The sequence below is a fragment of the Daphnia magna genome, linkage group LG7, assembly GCF_020631705.1.
Source record: "Daphnia magna isolate NIES linkage group LG7, ASM2063170v1.1, whole genome shotgun sequence".
In the NCBI taxonomy this organism is placed as follows: domain Eukaryota; kingdom Metazoa; phylum Arthropoda; class Branchiopoda; order Diplostraca; family Daphniidae; genus Daphnia; species Daphnia magna.
In genome coordinates this window covers 1,848,076-1,868,178 of record NC_059188.1, presented here as the reverse complement: position 1 = coordinate 1,868,178, position 20,103 = coordinate 1,848,076, and the positions used below count along the sequence as shown (strand labels likewise).

Sequence of the window (20,103 nt, the reverse complement as noted above, 5' to 3'; positions counted from 1 at the left end):
ATAATTCTGATGGAAACACACCGATGTTTAATTCATTCCTGTTTTATAAATTGAAAAGCGATTTAATAAAGGTATAAGTAGTGTAATAGCATAAATTAATAAATTAAAAACAAAAATCCAACGATAACGAAAAAATATTCATACACAAAAAAGTTTAAAAAAAATTTATATTGTTACTTAAGTCTATTGGATCTAGTATATATATCTAGAGCGCAAAAACTACAAACAACGTCTTGTCCAAAATTTGTTTGTTTATGAAAATTATGTTAATTATTTTACAGAAATGGATAGCGCTTACTAAGAGCTATCCATTTCTGCAAAATTTATTAATTTTTTCCTTATAGTTTTCCCGCAATAAATTATTGAAATATGACGTATTTTTATGAGGGGGTTCCTTAGCCCCGCTAAACCGCACCGACCTACCCGTAAAATGGCGAAGCGGTTTACTTTCCTAATTAGTACACCTTAAGCAAAATTTTTGCAGAATTGGATAGACCTTATCAAGATTTATCCATTCCTATAAGTATTAAAACTTTTGGACATATAGTTTTCCCGATTCTCCCAAAATCGGGTTTTGAACCTTTTTTCTCAGACCCGCACCAACCCAATTGCCCATGGATGACAATTAACAATAGTTATAATGAAAACACACCAATATTTAATTTATTCCTGTGCTATAAAATTTAAAACGATATAATGAAGATACAAATAGTTTATTAACAAAATAGTAAGTTAGAAACAATAAATATAAACATAAATAATCATAAATAAATAAACATGAAAAACAAACAAATGAAGGCGGCAGCCCGACTACTCCACACACGCCACAGCCCCACAGGCCACACACCACAAGCAGAAGGGGTTGAGGGGCTATAGGGTGAGGAGAGGGAGAGAGCCAATCAGAGGGCCGGGATAGTCCCACTGGGATGTACGGGTGACGGTCTCGACCCTTCGAGACCGTCTCGCGGAGACCAAGTTGATACCGCGGCCCCGCTAGGAGCATCCAAAATCTCCTTCCCCATCTTTGGGTTGATCCCCAGCTTTTCTTCAGGTTTTAATCCATCCATCTGGAACTGAAATGAAACCTGTGTGCTATCTAAAAATTCAAGAGCCAAAAATAATCATCCACTGAGATTAGCAACGAAGTTTCAAATGCCAGAAAGTTTATCAGGTAAATGTAAAGCCAAATGTTCCATCAATCAAGCTGAAATCTAAAATAATTCACAGTCTTCTACACTAGGAGCATAATGCCAAAGATTCCTTCCCATCTGTGGGTTGAACCCAAGCTTCTCTTCGGGTTAGAATCCATACATCTGGAACTGAAACGAATCCTGTGCTATCTCATAATCCAAGGGCCAAATAAAATATCCACTGAGATAAGCAACAAAATTTCAAATGCCAAAAAATTTATCAGGTTAATGAAAAGCCAAATGTTCCATTAATCAAACTGAAATCCAAAATAATCCACTGTCTTTCACACTATATATAAGCATAATGCCAAACACTCCTTCCTCATCTTATGGTTGATCCCTAGTTTTTCTTCAGGTTTGCATCCATCCATCTGGAACTGAAATGAAACCTGCGACATCTCAAAATCCAAGAGCCAAATAAAATCATCCACTGAGATAACCAAGAAGTCTCAAATGCCAGAAAATTTATCAGGTAAACAGAAAGCCAAATTTTCGTTAATCAAACTGCTATCCCTGTTTTTTTCAGGTTAAAATCCATCCATCTGGAACTGAAATGAAACCTGTGCTATCTCAAAATCCAAGAGCCAAATACAATCATCCACTGAGATTAGCAACAAGGTTTCAAATGCCAGAAAATTTATCAGGTAAATGGAAAGCCAAATTTTTCTGTTAATCCAACTGAAATCCAAAATAATGCACTGTCTTCCACACTAGGGGCATCATGCCAAAGACCCCTTCCCCTTCTTTGGATTGATCCCCAACTTTTCTTCAGGTTTATAACCATCCATCTGGAACTGAAATGAAACCTGCACTATCTCAAAATCAAAGAACCAAATAAAATCATCCACTGAGATAAGCAAGAAGTCTCAAATGCCAGAAAATTTATCAGGTATACAGAAAGCCAAATTTTCGTTAATCAAACTGCTATCCAAATTGATTCCATTTTTGGATTATTTTCCAGCTTTTCTTCAGGTTAAAATCCATCCAACTGGAACTAAAATGAAATGTGTGCTATCTCAAGAGCCAAATTAAATCATCCACAGAGATTAGCAACACAGTTTCAATTGCCAGAAAATTTATCAGGTAAACAGGAAGCCAAATTCTTAATTAATTAATTTAACTGCTATCCAAATTGATTCCATCTTTGGATTATTCCCCAGCAGCTTTTCTTCAGGTTAAAATCCATCTATCTAGAACTGAAATGAAACCTTTGTTCTATCTCAATATCCAAGAGCCAATTAAAAACATCCACTGAGATAAGCAACAAAGTTTCAAATGCCAGAAAATTTTTTCAGGTAAATGGAAAGCCAAATTTTCTGTTAATCAAACTGAAATTCAAAATAATCCACTGTCTTTCACACTATAGGAGCATCATGCCAAAGACCTCTTCCCCTTTTTTGGATTGATCCCCAGCTTTTCTTCAGGTTTATAACCTTCAATCTGGAACTGAAATGGAACCTTCACTATCTCAAATTCCAAGAGCCAAATAAAATCATCAACTGAGATAAGAAACAAGTCTCAAATGCCAGGAAATTTATCAGGTAAATAAAAAGCTAAATTTTCGTTAATCAAACTGCTATCCCTGCTTTTCTTCAGGTTAAAATCCATCCATCTGGAACTGAAATGAAACCTGTGCTATCTCAAGATCCAAGAGCCAAATAAAATCATCCACTGAGATTAGCAACACAGTTTCAAATGCCAAAAAATTTATCAGGTAAAAAGGAAGCAAAATTTTCAATTAATCAATTAAACTGCTGTCCAAATTGATTCCATCTTTAGATTATTCCCCAGCAGCTTTTCTTCAGGTTAAAATCGATCCATCTGGAACTGAAATGAAACCTGCGCTATCTCAAAATCCAAGAGCCAAATAAAATCATCCGCTGAGATAAGCAACAAAGTTTCAAACGCCAGAAAATGTATCAGGTAAATGGAAAGCCAAATTTTCTGTTAATCCAACTGAAATCCAAAATAATCCACTGTCTTGCACAATAGAAGCATCATGCCAAAGACCCCTTCCCCTTCTTTGGATTGATCCCCAGCTTTTCTTCAGGTTTATAACCATCCATCTGGAACTGAAATGAAACCTGCACTATCTCAAAATCCAAGAACCAAATAAAATCATCCACTGAGATAAGCAAGAAGTCTCAAATGCCAGAAAATTTATCAGGTATACAGAAAGCCAAATTTTCGTTAATCAAACTGCTATCCAAATTGATTCCATTTTTGGATTATTTTCCAGCTTTTCTTCAGGTTAAAATCCATCCAACTGGAACTAAAATGAAATGTGTGCTATCTCAAAATCCAGGAGCCAAATAAAATCATCCACTGAGATTAGCAACAAAATTTCAAATGCCAGAAAATTTATCAGGTAAATGGATAGCCAAATGTTCCATTAATCAAGCTGAAATCCAAAATAATCCACAGTCTTCCACACTAGGAGCATTATGCCAAAGACTCCTTTCCCATCTATGGGTTTAACCCCAGCTTTTCTTTGGGTTAAAGTCCAACCATCTGGAACTGAAATGAAACCTGTGCTATCTAAAAATCCATGAGCCAAATAAAATCATCCACTGAGATTAGCAACAAGGTTTCAAATGCCAGAAAATTTATCAGGTAAATGGAAAGCCAAATTTTCTGTTAATCCAACTGAAATCCAAAATAATCCACCGTCTTCCACACTAGGAGCATCATGCCAAAGACCCCTTCCCCTTCATTGGATTGATCCCCAGCTTTTCTTCAGGGTTATAATCCAGGGTTATAATCCATCTGGAACTGAAATGAAACCTTCACTATCTTAAAATCCAATAGCCTAATAAAATCATCCACTGAGATTAGCAGCAAACTTTCAAGTGCCAGAAATTTGATCAGGTAAACGGAAAGTCAAATTTTCCGTCAGTAGAAGCTGATATCCAAAATAATCTACAAGAATCGTGAAAACGGCTCTTCAAAATCTCACACGATGGCTAATCCAGTTGAACATTTTGAACGCCGACGTTTTGGCCCAGTCACTGTTCGCTTGCGAACTGTATTCGGCGGCCGAACGGAATCCATATTGTTTCGTTTGCCAGTCACGAATAATATCCTTCACCTCCTGAGGGCTCATTTCCAAATCCTCCAGATCGACACGATTTGCAGCTGCATAATCGCCGACTGTGAAAATATCTGGTCTCTTCTTCCTCGTCTCCTCCTTGATCTTACCAACAGCAACTGAAGCACAGCCCTTGGGTGCTACTGGATAGTTAGGAGAAAGCGGAGGTAGAGTCTGCCATCGGATCAAAGCATCCATCCGTTTCTTGGCTTGCTTGAACTCCTCGCACTTCATGGTCATATCCACCGACTGCTCCTCCAGTCGAAGCTTGGCGAGTTGTTCGCTGATCTGGTTTTTGGGGAACCTCAAAACCCTTTCCTCCTTCGAAAGCTTGAAAGCAACGGCGCCAGTGGCCCCGGTCGCAATGGCACCGACTCCTCTAGATAACTGAGTAAAGCGCATCATCTCGAAATTCTGGTTCAAAATCAATATTCGCACAAGTCACTGAACAAAATTCCACTTGGCGATGAAAAATTCTGCAACGGAAATCTTTGTATGGTAAGCAATATAGGCTGAGAAAACAAACGTAGTTAGATACGCAATAGATTTTCGGGATTTACATGTAGTAAAATGGGGATTCCCACCTAACGGGCAAGAGTACGCCACTGCACTTTTTTGCTATTTTAAACAAAATTTGATGATTAATTTTCATTTTTTATGGTAATTTAAGTTTATTTTAATTTAAAACACAATATTCAAAATGATTTTTTCAAAAATATTTCATTGTTAAAGTTTTATCGACCTATTATTGCCCCAATATCATAGTGCGACGTAGGGCAGCGGGTGGTGGGCTATTATCTAGGTCACACTGGTCACAGCTTCAAACGCTTTTCTCCACATGAATTTACACAAGATTCAATTCAATTAGGAAAATTTCTGATTATTTTGTGACCATTCAATAAATAGAAAGGGCGAACGGGAAGATCATCACTTACGGTAATGTAGCCTATTTTTAAGACTTAACAGTTAAAGGGGGCCATGTAAAAGAATACTAACATTCTCTTGCAATCTTATTTCAAGCATTGTTGTATTGTTTTCCCTCCCGACCATCGTAATAAGAAGTGAAAATCAAGAAAAAAATATTTTCGTCAAAGTTAACCCCGTTGCGCCAAGGGACGGTGCGCGTTTGAATATTTGGCACCAAGGCGCTTGGCGAAGTCTGGGCAAGGAAAATTTCTGTACAAGTCACCGTAGAACAAAAACTGTATGATGACTAATCGATCCTTGTGCGCCACCATGTATTGTATGTACCTTTAGGATTTACATGCCTAGAGGAAGGCGCCATTACACAGTGGTATTGTAGAAAAGGTGAGTTAAGGTGGAGAAGGCTAAAACTACTGTAATCGTGCCCATATCTCTGAATTTGTTTTTAGAGAACCTTTCGAATTGCCAACTTGTTGGTTTCTAAGGTACGGATAGATTCGCCGTTGGGGAAGGAGGGACATTAACCGTAGGTTTGAGTCCGAATTTCATGGAATTTGGACTTAGTTTGTCGTTCGCATGTCACAGATGGAAACAGGGAAAATGCTAGCACGTCGTACAACAACAACTTCTTTATTTTTTGAAAGCATCATAACATCAATATAGAAATTCCAATGGGTAACAAACGTTAACAGATAAAACATAAAGACTAATTGAATTTCTCATTTTCCAAAAGAAAGGCCATGTCCGGAACCAGTTGCGTGTTGTCCACCGAAATAACCACCGCTGAAAGCAGATCCTGATCCTGATCCAACGCCAAATCCACCATTCTGGGCACTAGAAATGCCTACCCCACTAGCTGAGGCACCACCGAAACCAGCTTGACCAGTTCCGAATCCAGCACCAGTTCCAGAAGGACCGACTATTGGTAAAACAAGAAAAGAAGTTAAGTAATGTCAAATCAATAAAATCACTAGACGTAACGAAACTTACATCCGCCAAATCCGAATTGTGGGAGAGCAGAACAATTGGCCAACATCATACCCACATAGCAACGGGTTATCTTTATGACATCCCAAGGATGTCCGGTTGTCTCGAGGGGGGATGTCCTAAGGATGTCTTTAAAATAATGTTTAAAACTCCTTCGTTTCGTCCAAATGTCCGGGACTAGTACTATCTTTAAGACGTCTATCAAGACAGTTTGAGGACAACTTAAAGTTGTCTTTTGGATGTATGAAAGACAACTTTAGATCGTCTTTTTGATTACATAAAGATATTTTTTGAACATCTTAAAGATTTCCTAAAGACATCTCAATGATATCTTTCTGATTTCTTAAAGATATCCTGAAGCCATCTTTCTGACTTCCTGAAGACATCTTTAGGTCATCTTTTTAAATCACCAAAGATATTTTTTGGACATCTTAAAGATTTCCTAAAGACATCTCAATGATATCTTTCTGATTTCTTAAAGATATCCTGAAGCCATCTTTCTGACTTCCTGAAGACATCTTTAGGTCATCTTTTTAAATCACCAAAGATATATTTTGGACATCTTAAAGATTTCCTAAAGACATCTGAATGATATTTTTCTGATTTCTTAAAGATATCCTGAAGCCATCTTTCTGACTTCCTGAAGACATCTTTAGGTCATCTTTCTAAATCACCAAAGATATTTTTGGGACATCTTAAAGATTTCCTAAAGACATCTCAATGATATTTTTCTGATTTCTTAAAGATTTCCTGAAGCCATCTTTCCGACTTCCTGAAGACATCTTTAAGTCATCTTTCTAAATCACCAAAGATATTTTTTGGACAACTTAAAGATTTCCTAAAGACATCTGAATGATATCTTTTTGATTTCTTAAAGATATCCTGAAGCCAACTTTCTGACTTCCTGAAGACATCTTTAGGTCATCTTTTTAAATCACCAAAGATATATTTTGGACATCTTAAAGATTTCCTAAAGACATCTGAATGATATTTTTCTGATTTCTTAAAGATATCCTGAAGCCATCTTTCTGACTTCCTGAAGACATCTTTAGGTCATCTTTCTAAATCACCAAAGATATTTTTTGGACATCTTAAAGATTTCCTAAAGACATCTCAATGATATCTTTCTGATTTCTTAAAGATATCCCGAAGCCATCTTTCTGACTTCCTGAAGACATCTTTAGGTCATCTTTCTAAATCACCAAAGATATTTTTTGGACATCTTAAAGATTTCCTAAAGACATCTCAATGATATTTTTCTGATTTCTTAAAGATATCCTGAAGCCATCTTTCCGACTTCCTGAAGACATCTTTAAGTCATCTTTCTAAATCACCAAAGATATTTTTTGGACAACTTAAAGATTTCCTAAAGACATCTGAATGATATCTTTTTGATTTCTCAAAGATATCCTGAAGCCAACTTTCTGACTTCCTGAAGAATCTTTAGGTCATCTTTTTAAATCACCAAAGATATATTTTGGACATCTTAAAGATTTCCTAAAGACATCTGAATGATATTTTTCTGATTTCTTAAAGATATCCTGAAGCCATCTTTCTGACTTCCTGAAGACATCTTTAGGTCATCTTTCTAAATCACCAAAGATATTTTTGGACATCTTAAAGATTTCCTAAAGACAACTCAATGATATCTTTCTGATTTCTTAAAGATATCCCGAAGCCATCTTTCTGACTTCCTGAAGACATCTTTAGGTCATCTTTCTAAATCACCAAAGATATTTTTTGGACATCTTAAAGATTTCCTAAAGACATCTCAATGATATCTTTCTGACTTCTTAAAGATATCCCGATTTCATCTTTCTGACTTTCTGAAGTCATCTTTAGGTCACCTTTCTGATTAACTAACGATATTTTTTGGACATCTTAAAGTTTTCCTAAAGACATCTCAATGATATCTTTCTGACTTCTTAAAGATATCCCGATTCCATCTTTTTGACTTCCTGGAGACATCTTTAGGTCATCTTTGTGATTCACCAAAGATATTTTTGGGACATCTTAAAGACTTCATAAAGACATCTCAACGATATCTTTCTGACTTCTTAAAGATATCCCGATGCCATCTTTCTGACTTCCTGAAGACATCTTTAGGTCATCTTTCTGATTCACCAAAGATATTTTTGGGACATCTTAAAGACTTCCTCAAGACATTTTAATGATATCTTAAGGAATTCTTAAAGCCATCTGTTTATCATCACAAAAAAATTTCGAAATTCTTGCGGAATTATTGTCTTATTTCTTATTTGGTCCATTTGTCAGTTCTTAATTCCTCTGTACATATTTATTATATTACAACATGTTTAAGAACGCTTGACATATAATTTTATGCTATATTAAGACGCTTTGACATATAACTTTATAGTGTATTAAGACGAGATATTTTACTTACGTAGATTGTTGGATTCGAACTGCTGACCTCTGACTTCTTGGCTTAGTATCCTAACCATTATGCCACTTTAGTACATAAAAAATCAAATCAAAGTACTTATTGAACTGACCTATGGATTTGTTACTTAGGTAGTATCATTGTCAAGTCCCGACTATAAGTCTTGCTCATGGATATATTTAAGAATTTCTTTTTTAGTCTTCGACAGCTTTATCCAAAGGTAGTCCTGGACGGACATCTTAAAGACATCTCTATATAGTCCTAAATTGCTTTGGCTTTAAGTGTCCCCTACAGAACATCTTAAATTCATCTCTATATAGTCCTAAATTCCTTTGTCCATAACTATCTCTTAGAGGACATCTTAAAAACATCTCTATATAATCCTTAATTTCTTTGTCCATAACTGTCCCCTACCGGACATCTTAGTGACATCTCTATATAGTCCTCAATTGCTTCGTCCATAATTATCTCTTATAGGACATCTTAAAGACATCTTTATATTGTCCTTAATTTCTTTGTCCATAAGTATTCCTTACAGGACATCTTAAGGACATCTTTATATTGTCCTTAATTGCTTTCTCCATAAGTGTCCCTTATAGGACATCTTAAAGACATCTCTATATAGTCCTTAATTTCATTGTCCATAACTGTCCCCTACCGGATATCTTAATGACATCTCTATATAGTCCTCAATCGCTTCGTCCATAATTATCTCTTATAGGACATCTTAAAGACATCTTTATATTGTCCTTAATTTCTTTGTCCATAAGTATTCCTTACAGGACATCTTAAGGACATCTTTTTATTGTCCTTAATTGCTTTCTCCATAAGTGTCCCTTATAGGACATCTTAAAGACATCTCTATATAGTCCTTAATTTCATTGTCCATAACTGTCCCCTACCGGATATCTTAATGACATCTCTATATAGTCCTCAATCGCTTCGTCCATAATTATCTCTTATAGGACATCTTAAAGACATCTTTATTTTGTCCTTAATTTCTTTGTCCATAAGTATCCCTTTCAGGACATCTGAAAGACATCTTCATATAGTCCTTAATTTCTTTGTCCATAACTGTCCCCTACCGGACATCTTAGTGACATCTCTATATAGTCCTCAATTGCTTCGTCCATAATTATCTCTTATAGGACATCTTAAAGACATCTTTATATTGTCCTTAATTTCTTTGTCCATAAGTATTCCTTACAGGACATCTTAAGGACATCTTTATATTGTCCTTAATTGCTTTCTCCATAAGTGTCCCTTATAGGACATCTTAAAGACATCTCTATACAGTCGCGGCTGTAAGTTTCTTTACATGTAGCTCAAAAACACGCCCTTTTACTGTGTATTGGCGGATGGTACATATGCCTTTGGCAGGGGTTGAGATACCTTATTTGTTCCTTTCTTTTGTTTCTTTCCCCTACCCTTCCACTCATATTTACTTAATTCTTCTGCTTAACATCAAATACTATTTTATCACGATGTGGCATACGATAAGCAACCCTATTTAACGTGTTAACAATAACGACTTAGTATTAAGCTACACTCTGACTTACTTGGGCATGGAAATTAACATTAAGTACCATCGTTTGACTGAATCAGAAAACGTCTTCTTTATTCATTTCTTTAGATTGTGAGATAATAGGGCTGCGTAATCGTATGACACATCGTGGTAAAATAGTAATTTTCTATAAAAGAAGAGTTAAGTATAAATATGGGCGGAGGGGTAGGGTGTAAGAAACAAAAAAATAGAACAAATAAGGTATCTCAACCTCTACCATAGGCACATACCATCCGCCAATACACAGTAAAATGGCGGGTTTTTTAGCTACACGTAAAGAAACTTACAGCCGCGACTGTATAGTCCTTAATTTCATTGTCCATAACTGTCCCCTACCGGATATCTTAATGACATCTCTATATAGTCCTCAATCGCTTCGTCCATAATTATCTCTTATAGGACATCTTAAAGACATCTTTATATTGTCCTTAATTTCTTTGTCCATAAGTATTCCTTACAGGACATCTTAAGGACATCTTTTTATTGTCCTTAATTGCTTTCTCCATAAGTGTCCCTTATAGGACATCTTAAAGACATCTCTATATAGTCCTTAATTTCATTGTCCATAACTGTCCCCTACCGGATATCTTAATGACATCTCTATATAGTCCTCAATCGCTTCGTCCATAATTATCTCTTATAGGACATCTTAAAGACATCTTTATTTTGTCCTTAATTTCTTTGTCCATAAGTATCCCTTTCAGGACATCTGAAAGACATCTTCATATAGTCATAAATTGCTTTGTCCATAAGTATCCCTTATAGGACATCTTAAAGACATCTTCATAAAGTCATAAATTGCTTTGTCCATCAGTGTCCCTTATAGGACATCTTAAAGACATCTCTATATAGTCCTAAATTGCTTTGTACATAATTATCCCTTATAGGACATCTTAAAGGCATCTCTATACAGTCCTTAATTGCTTTGTTCATAACTATCCCTTAGAGGACATCTTTAAGACATCTCTAAGTAGTCCTTAATTGCTTTAAAAAGATCCTTCAACGTCAAATGAAGTTAAAGTATATATAACTATATATATATATAGTATAGTATTGTATAGTTAAGTATATAGTTAAGTAAGTATTTTATCTTTTAACTAGTTACTTTATTCAACTGATATATTTATTAGCATTGTCATGTTTAAGGTCCATTTAATTTTTGAGACTCCCTCTAGCGGATAGTTACATAGAAAATTTTTTTAAAAGTGGCGTCGTCGCACATCAGATCGAGTCTAGCGCCAGACTACCCCTGAACAAGGAAGAACAATCTCCATCGACCAGTAGGTAATTCCGATGTGGCCAACTCTCGTCCATCAACAAGAGTTACACGGCTTCGGTTTTATACTGGGAAGAGTACGCGGACTATATACAAGAAGGGGATGGGAGGTCTTGACTTTTAGATCGAGACCCACCTTCCGTATATAGTGACCAACGTGCATTGTTCCTGACTTCATACTCACTTTCCCCGAGAATCGAACTCGGGCCCTCTCGCATGGTAAGCGTACTCGTTAACCCACCATCTGTGAGGGTACAATTAATCTTGTACAAGGAATAGAGTTGAATGTTTTTGTAAGTAAGTTTCTGTAAAACGACGAAATCAAAGTGCTAAAAAAAAGTGCCGAAACGGGTTGCAACACATGTTGGGTATTAATATTGTAAATACAAATAAAAAGGATTTTATTTCTATAATTTTCATCTATAAATGGTTTATTTATGTATATGTCGCTCGGGGTTGTCCCGTTTAGGTTCTAAACTATAGTTTTTAATTTTATTTTTATTTAGGGTAAGTTAAGTTAATTAAGTAAGTGAGGTTAGTTTATTAAGTATACTTTGGTCGGATAAAATAGACTTTTACCTTATTTCACTGTATAATTTGTAAGTCTAACTAGTTAATTGAAACAATCTAAAATTGTAGATTTGGTAGACCACTCGACTGGCGTGCGGGAGACCCGTGTTCAAACCTGATGTTTGAATAATGTTTTTAGCGTTTTTTTTTTGTAAAGGAAACAGTTGCCCCAGTGGATGCCAAAATGAGAGCTTTGGTGACCATAAAAATCCGTGTATTCCCACACGGCACAAAGATATATTTTTTATTGTGAAAACTATATAAAGTCCTAAAAATGATATAAAATGATATCTTTAGGATGTAAACGACATGGCAAAAAAAATGGCAATGATAACTACGCCATAAATAAGATGTCAATACGACATCAATGGTACGAAAAGTTTTTAGCATGACAACTTACAAAAACATTTAACTCTATTCTTTGTAAAATACTAATTGTACCCTCACAGATGGTAGGTTAACGAGTACGGTTACCATGCTAGAGGGCCCGAGTTCAAATCTCGCGGAAAGTGAGTATGAAATCAGAAACAATGTACGTCTGATGTGCAACAACGCTACTTTTTTTTAATATAAAAATTTTAAATTTTAAAAGATATTCTCTAAGGGATAGTTATGGACAAAGCAATTTAGGACTATATAGATGTGTCTTTAAGATGTCCTATAAGGAATACTTATGGACAAAGCAATTTAGGACTATATAGAGATGTCTTTCTGATGCCCTATAACGGACACTTATGGACAAAGCAATTTAGGACTATATGAAGATGCATTTAAGATGTCCTATAAGGAATAATTATGTACAAAGCAATTTAGGACTACATAGAGATGTCTTTAAGATGTCCTGTAGGGGACACTTATGGACAAAGAAAGTAATGACTGTAGAACGATGTCTTTAAGATGTCCTATAAGGGATACTTATGGACAAATCAATTTAGGACTATATAGAGATGTCTTTAAGATGTCCTGTAGGGGGCACTTATATCAGGAAGTCAAAAAGATGGTATCGGGATATCTTTAAGAAGTCAGAAAGATATCATTGAGATGTCTGTAGGAAATCTTGAAGATGTCAAAAAAATTTCTTTGGTGATTCAGAAAGGTGACCTAAAGATGTCTTCAGGAAGTCAGAAAGATGGCATCGGGATATCTTTAAGAAGTCAGAAAGATATCATTGAGTTGTCTTTAGGAAATCTTTAAGATGTCCAAAAAATATCTTTAAGTAATCAAAAGGACGATCTAAAGTTGTCTTTCATACATCCAAAAGACAACTTAAAGTTGTCCTCAAACTGTCTTGATAGACGTCTTAAAGATAGTACTAGTCCCGGACATTTGGACGAAACGAAGGAGTCGTAAAGATTATTTTAAAGACATCCTTAGGACATCCCCCCTCAAGACAACCGGACATCCTTTGGATGTCATAAAGATACCCGTTGCTATGTGGGTCTTTAAAAAAGTTGTTTTCCAGGTGAAATGTTTCTTATACAATATCAACTGCTTCATATAAGTTGTCTTTACTAGTAGAACATTTGGTCAAAATTATCCAGCTAGGACAATACCGTTTTTGACTATAAAAAGATGTCTTTAAGATGTCCTGCTGGGGATGCTTTTTAGACAAGGTCATTTCTGAATATAATAAGATGTCTCTAAGATGTCCTTTGGGGGATACTTTTGGCTAAATCTATTCCTTGTACAAGATTAACTGTACCCTCACAGATGGTGGGTTAATGAGTACGCTTACCATGCGAGAGGGCCCGAGTTCGATTCTCGGGGAAAGTGAGTATGAAATCAGGAACAATGCACGTTGGTCTCTATATACGGAAGGTGGGTCTCGATGTAAAAGTCAAGACCTCCCACCCCCTTCTTGTATATAGTCCGCGTACTCTTCCCAGTATAAAACCGAAGCCGTGTAACTCTTGTTGGTGGACAAGAGTTGGCCACATCGGAATTACCTACTGGTCGATGGAGATTGTTCTTCCTTGTTCAGGGGTAGTCTGGCGCTAGACTCGATCTGATGTGCGACGACGCCACTTTTTTAAAAATTTTCTATGTAACTATCCGCTAGAGGGAGCCTCAAAACTTAAATGGACCTTAAACATGACAATGCTGATAAATATATCAGTTGAATAAAGTAACTAATTAAAAGATAAAATACTTACTTAACTATATACTTAACTATACAATACTATACTATATATATATATAGTTATATATACTTTAACTTCATTTGACGTTGAGGGATCTTTTTAAAGCAATTAAGGATTACTTAGAGATGTCTTTAAGATGTCCTGTCGCGGATACTTATGGACAAAGCAATTTAGGACTACATAGAGATGTCTTTAAGATGTCCTCTAAGGGACACTTATGGAGAAAGCAATTAAGGATTATATAAAGATGTCTTAAAGATGTCCTCTAAGGGATAGTTATGGACACAGCAATTAAGGACTATATAGAGATGCCTTTAAGATGTCCTCTAAGGGATAGTTATGGACAAGGCAATTTAGGACTATATAGAGATGTCTTTAAGATCTCTTGTAGGGAGCACTTATATCAGGAATTCAAAAAGATGGCATCGTTATATCTTCAAGAAGTCAAAAAGATAGCATTCAGATGTCATTAGGAAATCTTTAAGATGTCCAAAAATATCTTTGGTGATTCAGAAAGATTACCTAAAGATGTCTTCAGGAAGTCAGAAATATGGCATCGGGATATCTTTAAGAAGTCAGAAAGATATCATTGAGATGTCTTTAGGAAATCTTTAAGATGTCCAAAAAATATTTTTAAGTAATCAAAAAGACGATCTAAAGTTGTCATTTATACATCCAAAAGACAACTTAAAGTTGTCCTCAAACTGTCTTGATAGACTTCTTAAAGATAGTACTAGTCCCGGACATTTGGACGAAACGAAGGAGTCTTAAACATTATTTTAAAGACATCCTTAGGACATCCCCCCTCGAGACAACCGGACATCCTTGGGATGTCATAAAGATAACCCATTGCTATGTGGGTCTGTAGAAAAGTTGTTTTCCAGGTGATATGTTTCTTATGTAATATCAACTGCTTCATATAAGTTGTCTTTACTAGTAGAACATTTGGTCAATATTATCCAGCTAGGGCAATACCGTTTTGGACTATAAAAAGATGTTTTTAAGATGTCCTGCCGGGGATGCTTTTAGACAAGGCCATTTTGGAATATAAAAAGATGTCTTTAAGATGTCCTTTGGGGGATACTTTTGGGTAAAGCCATTTCAGAATATACGTCTTACGGACGTCTTATTTCAATCTTGGTGTTATGTCCCGAGTTAGTCTTTGAGCGGACCTCCTAAAGACATCTTTTTTAAGTCTTCAAGTTCATTGGTGAAGTTGTCCTGAATTTGCCTTGTTAAGACGTCTCAAAGACATCTTTTTCTGATCCAGTTTTGCCCTTGTTCATTTGACCTGAAATAGCCTGATCTTGGACGTCTTACGAACGTGTTATTTAAGTCTTTCTATTGTGTCCCGACCCGAGTTAGTCTTTGAGCGGACATCCTAACGACATCTTTTTTTGGTCTTCGAACCGCCTTGTCCTAGAGTAGGCATAGCTGGACATCTTAAAAACAATCATTTTTAGTCTTCGATAGCATTGTCCCAAGGTATTCCTGAGCGGACATCTTAGAGACCTCCTGTTTTAGTCTTCGATGGCATTGTCCCAAGGTAGTCCAGAGCGGATATCTTAAAGAAATCTTTTTTTAGTCTGAAATGGCCTTATCTAAAAGTATCCCTGACAGGACATCTCAAAGAGATCTTTCCATAGTCCGAAACTGCCTTGTCCAAAAGAATCCTCGACAGGACATCTTTAAGACATCTGTTAGTAGTCCGAAAAGGCCTTGTCCAAAAGGATTCTTGACAGGACTTCTTAAAGACATCTTTTTTTTGGTCAGGCAGGCCCATGTCGTAAAGTATCCCCGGCAGGATATCTTAAAGACATCCTTTTCTAGTCTTCCTTTATCTTGTCCCAATTAGGGGCCTGACGTGACATCTTAAAGACATCTTTATTTTGTCAGGCAGGTCCCTGTCCCAAAGTATCCCCGACAAGACATCCAAAAGACATATTTTTTTGGTCTGGCATGCCCTTGTCCTAAAGTATCCCCGACAGGACATCTTTAAGACATCTGTTTGTAGTCCGAAAAGGCCTTGTCCAAAAGTATTCTTGACAGGACATCTAAAAGACATCTTTTTTTGTTCTGTCATGCCTTTGTCCTAAAGTATCCCCAGCAGGACATCTTAAAGACATCATTTTCTAGTCTTTTTTTGTCTTATCCCAATAGTAAGCCTGATGGGACATCTTAAAGACATCTTTTTTTTGTCAGTCATGTCCCTGTCCCAAAGTATCCCCGACAAGACATCCAAAAGACATCTTTTTTTGTTCTGGCATGCCCTTGTCCTAAAGTATTCCCGGCAGGACATCTTAACGACATCCTTTTCTAGTATTTTTTTGTCTTGTCCCAATAGTAGGCCTGACGGGACATCTTAAAGACATTTTTTTTTTGTCAGTCATGTCCCTGTCCCAAAGTATCCCCGACAAGACATCCAAAAGACATCTTTTTTGTTCTGGCATGCCCTTGTCCTAAAGTATTCCCGGCAGGACATCTTAAAGACATCCTTTTCTAGTCTTTTTTTGTCTTGTCCCAATAGTAGGCCTGACGGGACATCTTAAAGACATCTTTTTTTTGTCAGTCATGTCCCTGTCCCAAAGTATCCCCGACAAGACATCCAAAAGACATCTTTTTTTGGTCTAGCATGCCCTTGTCCTAAAGAATCCCCGGCAGGACGTCTTTAAGCCATCCATTTTTAGTCTTCTTTTGTCTTGTCCCAAAAGTAGGCCTGACGGGACATCTTAAAGCCATCTTTTTTTTGTCAGGCATGTCCTTGTACCAAAATATCCCTAACAAGACATCCTAAGGACATCTTTTTTTAGTCCGGGATGTCTTTTGGACTACCGGATATCCTTGGGATGTCTTAAAGATTACCCGTTGCTATGTGGGTAGCAACAATCAGGACGACCAACATCTATATCAACAAGAAAATGGGAACTGATGGAGTATTAGGTGACAACAAATTCTGAACGAAAGATAAATTACCTTGTTCATTTTTATCTGTTTCTTGAGGGGGAAGAAGTTCTTTCTGAGAATTGCAAAGAAGAGACTGTTTGTTTGAACAATCAGTGCTCCACAGCTTATATATCTAGTTTTCTTTAGCCAAGAGCGATGGAGGCTTTTTTGGAATCTCATGTCGGGAATTCCCATTTTCGTGCCATCACCTAACACATTCGAGTTTCATCCGATTATTACTGGACCAGTGAAACTCATTATTTAACATACTTGTAGGGACCAGTGGTTGCACAACGAAATTTTTCTAGCTGCTAACGCAATCATCGATCATCGATACCTAACCAGTTGATAGTCTGAGCTATTGCACAACATTACACGCGTTTGGTAAAGCAGAGTGGTGCAATAATTTTCTCTATAATACGGCCAACGTTCGTGATTATTGCTCCAATTAAAGTTTGCTTTTTTCCTAATTATTATTGAGATATAGGAGGTTTTACTCACAAATCGGAAAAAGAAGCATTTCCTGATTGGATTAAAGGTCGTTATCATAGAATTGAAACAAAGCCCTCGAAGGTCGAAACGAGACTCAGCAGCAGAAAGATGGAATTAACGATCTTGGTAAAACAAAGTAATCTGGTGACTTCCTGTCCACACAAAAAAGAAATCAAGGTTCATTAGTTATCATAGAATAGGTCGTCAAAGTAGGTCTCAACGTTGTCAATGCTATGCCGTAAAAAAAAACAAATCGCTGCAGGAAATTTCAAACCTTGAAAAAACCCTTGATGATTTCAGGCTCTATTAACTTCCGAACAGGTTTGGTGGACTCACACTTAGCCAAAGAAACCTTTAAATAACGGCGATCGGGGCCTCAAAGTTAACCAGTTGCACTTGTGCATCAGCCATCGACTGAAAATAACTTGTTGCTGTTGAAAAATATCAGTAATTTCTCAAAAATCATGAAGGTATTAGTAAATTTGAAACTTCACAATTGAAATCTTTTCTTAATGCTTCTCCTCCAGGTTTTCGCTCTTCTCCTGTTGGTCAGTGTCTCCGTCGTTTATTCCGCACCGCAAAATAGTAAGTGACCAACTTGCGCATTTTGAAACTCATTATCTAAGTTAATTACATTTTTTTTTGCAGTTGAATTCGCTATTATTGATGTCATCAATTCAGCTGTACCCAACGTGGCTATAAACATTCCGACGGCCGCCGTTCGGCCGGTAGTGAACATCCCACTGGTACCATCCCAAGGAGGAGCCTCCGCTTTTGCATCCGCTCAAGGCCGGCCTGGCTCACAGACTTTCGCTACAACAAGCATCCGTAGGGACGATGATGACGATAGAAAATAAAGAATAGTAATGAAAGACTGTACTTTGGAATAATCCCGAATATGTACATATTTTTTTAAATGAAGAAATCTGAATCAAAATACTTTGGAAACAAAAAATAAAACACGAACGTTTTTATTGCGAATACTGTTTTTGCTCAATTCTAGAAGAAAGTAAACAAGTTACTATGCACTTATCCTAAAGCTGCTCTTCTAACCCGTTCGTTGGATTATTGAAAAATGAATTGCGTCATTGTTTCTAGCATGAAACAGAAGGCCACAATAAGCAGAATGAATTATTGTTAGTGAATTAGCTGCCAAATTGCACACAAAGATAAGAGTTCAAATTTTGTTTGCTCTATTTAATGAATCCGACTTCTTTTCAACACGACTTTTATTCTGATATTAAATACCCTAACGCGTTTGTTGCAATAAGATTTCTTAGTATGCTACGTCACCTTCCTGATGGCAACGCAATGAAACAGGGCGTACAAGTTGTTCCAATGAACTACTCCACTTGGACATTGGTTTTCATTCCCACGTAGAGAAGTTAGCCCAATATAAATCACGTTGTAGGTAAAAGGCAGGTCAACGTAGAGTATCAAAACTTGTCATTAAATACCCTTAAAAGTGGAATGCAATTTTTTTTTACTTGTTTATTGCACACAAATCGTGACATTTGAAATCACGTAGCATTTGTTACGTGCGGCCAGACAAGAGAACCAGTTCATGAGCTTCATAATTAGAAATGGAAAACGAAAGTATTCCTGTTTGCGAGTCTGTAAAAAAAAATCGGAACTGAATCAAGTATTCGCTATAGTAATTATAGTGACCCCGATAAAGGGCCCATTCGAATATATTCTAAATCTAGGTCGAATTCACCTTGGACAACAGCGTTTCGTGGTGCAGATTCGACGCGCTTTTGCGTATAAAAGAAGCCGGTGTTGAAGCAAACGACAGAATCAAACAAACTTCAAAATGAACAAGGTAAAAAGTTATTCGTCTTCAGCTTTATCAAGATTTAAAAATTATGTTATTTATGTATTTTACATTTTTAAAAAAGGTACTCATCACTCTCGCACTTCTTCTTGCCGTGACTGTGGCCGTGCCACAAGGAAGACGATTCGGCGGTGGCGTTGTAGGACTTCGCCCCATTGGTGGGGGTTTCGGTGGACTTGGAGGATTAGGTGGATTTGGTGGATTCGGTAAAACAAAAAAATTTCGTTTTCAATATAATCGAAATCTTTTATAAACTCAATTTCTTTATTTGTTCTTTCTCACACCAAAAGGTGGCAGCGGAAGCGGTGCCGGTGCTGGAACAGGATCAGCAGGCTTTGGAGGAGTTACAGCTTCAGGAGTAAGTGAATTTTGTTTCTTGAGCAGTGGACAATTTGTTTATACATAATTTTTATCGATCAGGTCGGCATTTCAAGCGCCCAGAACGGTGGATTCGGTACAGGCAGTGGAAGTGGAGCTGCTGGATCCAGCCTTTTCACCGGCCAGAACTTCGCCACTGGTACCGGTAGCGGACAAAGCTTCGGCAAATAAGTGTTCTTAAAGGCAAAATCGACTCCCTAACATATTGACGGAATATTTTGTATTCTATGTACAAAACTTTTATGATTAATAAATAAGATATCTGCTGTACCCAGTCTCACAATTTAAACTCAGTTGGTGACGGGACTGACGGCA

At 36.7% G+C, this 20,103-nt stretch overlaps 3 protein-coding genes and 1 long non-coding RNA gene across 20 annotated transcripts; 3 read left to right on the top strand and 1 right to left on the bottom strand.

Moving 5' to 3' along the window:
* The first annotated feature begins 891 nt into the window (after nucleotides 1–891).
* LOC116927500 lies at nucleotides 892–5,878 on the top strand. Of its 17 annotated transcripts, none has more exons than XR_006649247.1 (16): nucleotides 893–1,171; nucleotides 1,241–1,414; nucleotides 1,546–1,662; nucleotides 1,717–1,834; nucleotides 1,905–2,079; nucleotides 2,152–2,273; nucleotides 2,354–2,485; nucleotides 2,557–2,731; nucleotides 2,787–2,904; nucleotides 2,985–3,113; nucleotides 3,183–3,357; nucleotides 3,430–3,558; nucleotides 3,628–3,803; nucleotides 3,873–5,586; nucleotides 5,652–5,728; nucleotides 5,788–5,878. It is a non-coding gene; the product is annotated as an uncharacterized LOC116927500 (long non-coding RNA). The 17 variants fall into 17 exon arrangements; XR_006649245.1 differs by having other exon boundaries at nucleotides 2,982–3,113; XR_006649235.1 differs by having other exon boundaries at nucleotides 2,970–3,113.
* On the bottom strand, nucleotides 5,814–17,351 carry LOC116927830 (glycine-rich cell wall structural protein). The gene is made up of 4 exons (XM_032934871.2): nucleotides 17,115–17,351; nucleotides 17,021–17,043; nucleotides 6,193–6,242; nucleotides 5,814–6,121 (listed from the first exon to the last, which is right to left on the bottom strand). The coding sequence occupies exons 1-4, from the start codon at nucleotides 17,277–17,279 to the stop codon at nucleotides 5,922–5,924; spliced, it is 438 nt and encodes a 145-aa protein (XP_032790762.2). The 5' UTR covers nucleotides 17,280–17,351; the 3' UTR covers nucleotides 5,814–5,921.
* Nucleotides 17,352–17,891: 540 nt separating this feature from the next.
* Nucleotides 17,892–18,557, top strand: LOC116927828. Its single transcript, XM_032934869.2, has 3 exons — nucleotides 17,892–18,046; nucleotides 18,104–18,161; nucleotides 18,225–18,557. The coding sequence occupies exons 1-3, from the start codon at nucleotides 18,041–18,043 to the stop codon at nucleotides 18,431–18,433; spliced, it is 273 nt and encodes a 90-aa protein (XP_032790760.2). The 5' UTR covers nucleotides 17,892–18,040; the 3' UTR covers nucleotides 18,434–18,557.
* A 701-nt stretch (nucleotides 18,558–19,258) lies between these two features.
* LOC116927825 (glycine-rich protein 5) lies at nucleotides 19,259–20,058 on the top strand. The gene is made up of 4 exons (XM_032934866.2): nucleotides 19,259–19,398; nucleotides 19,475–19,616; nucleotides 19,701–19,768; nucleotides 19,831–20,058. The coding sequence occupies exons 1-4, from the start codon at nucleotides 19,390–19,392 to the stop codon at nucleotides 19,957–19,959; spliced, it is 348 nt and encodes a 115-aa protein (XP_032790757.2). The 5' UTR covers nucleotides 19,259–19,389; the 3' UTR covers nucleotides 19,960–20,058.
* The last annotated feature ends 45 nt before the right edge of the window (nucleotides 20,059–20,103 follow it).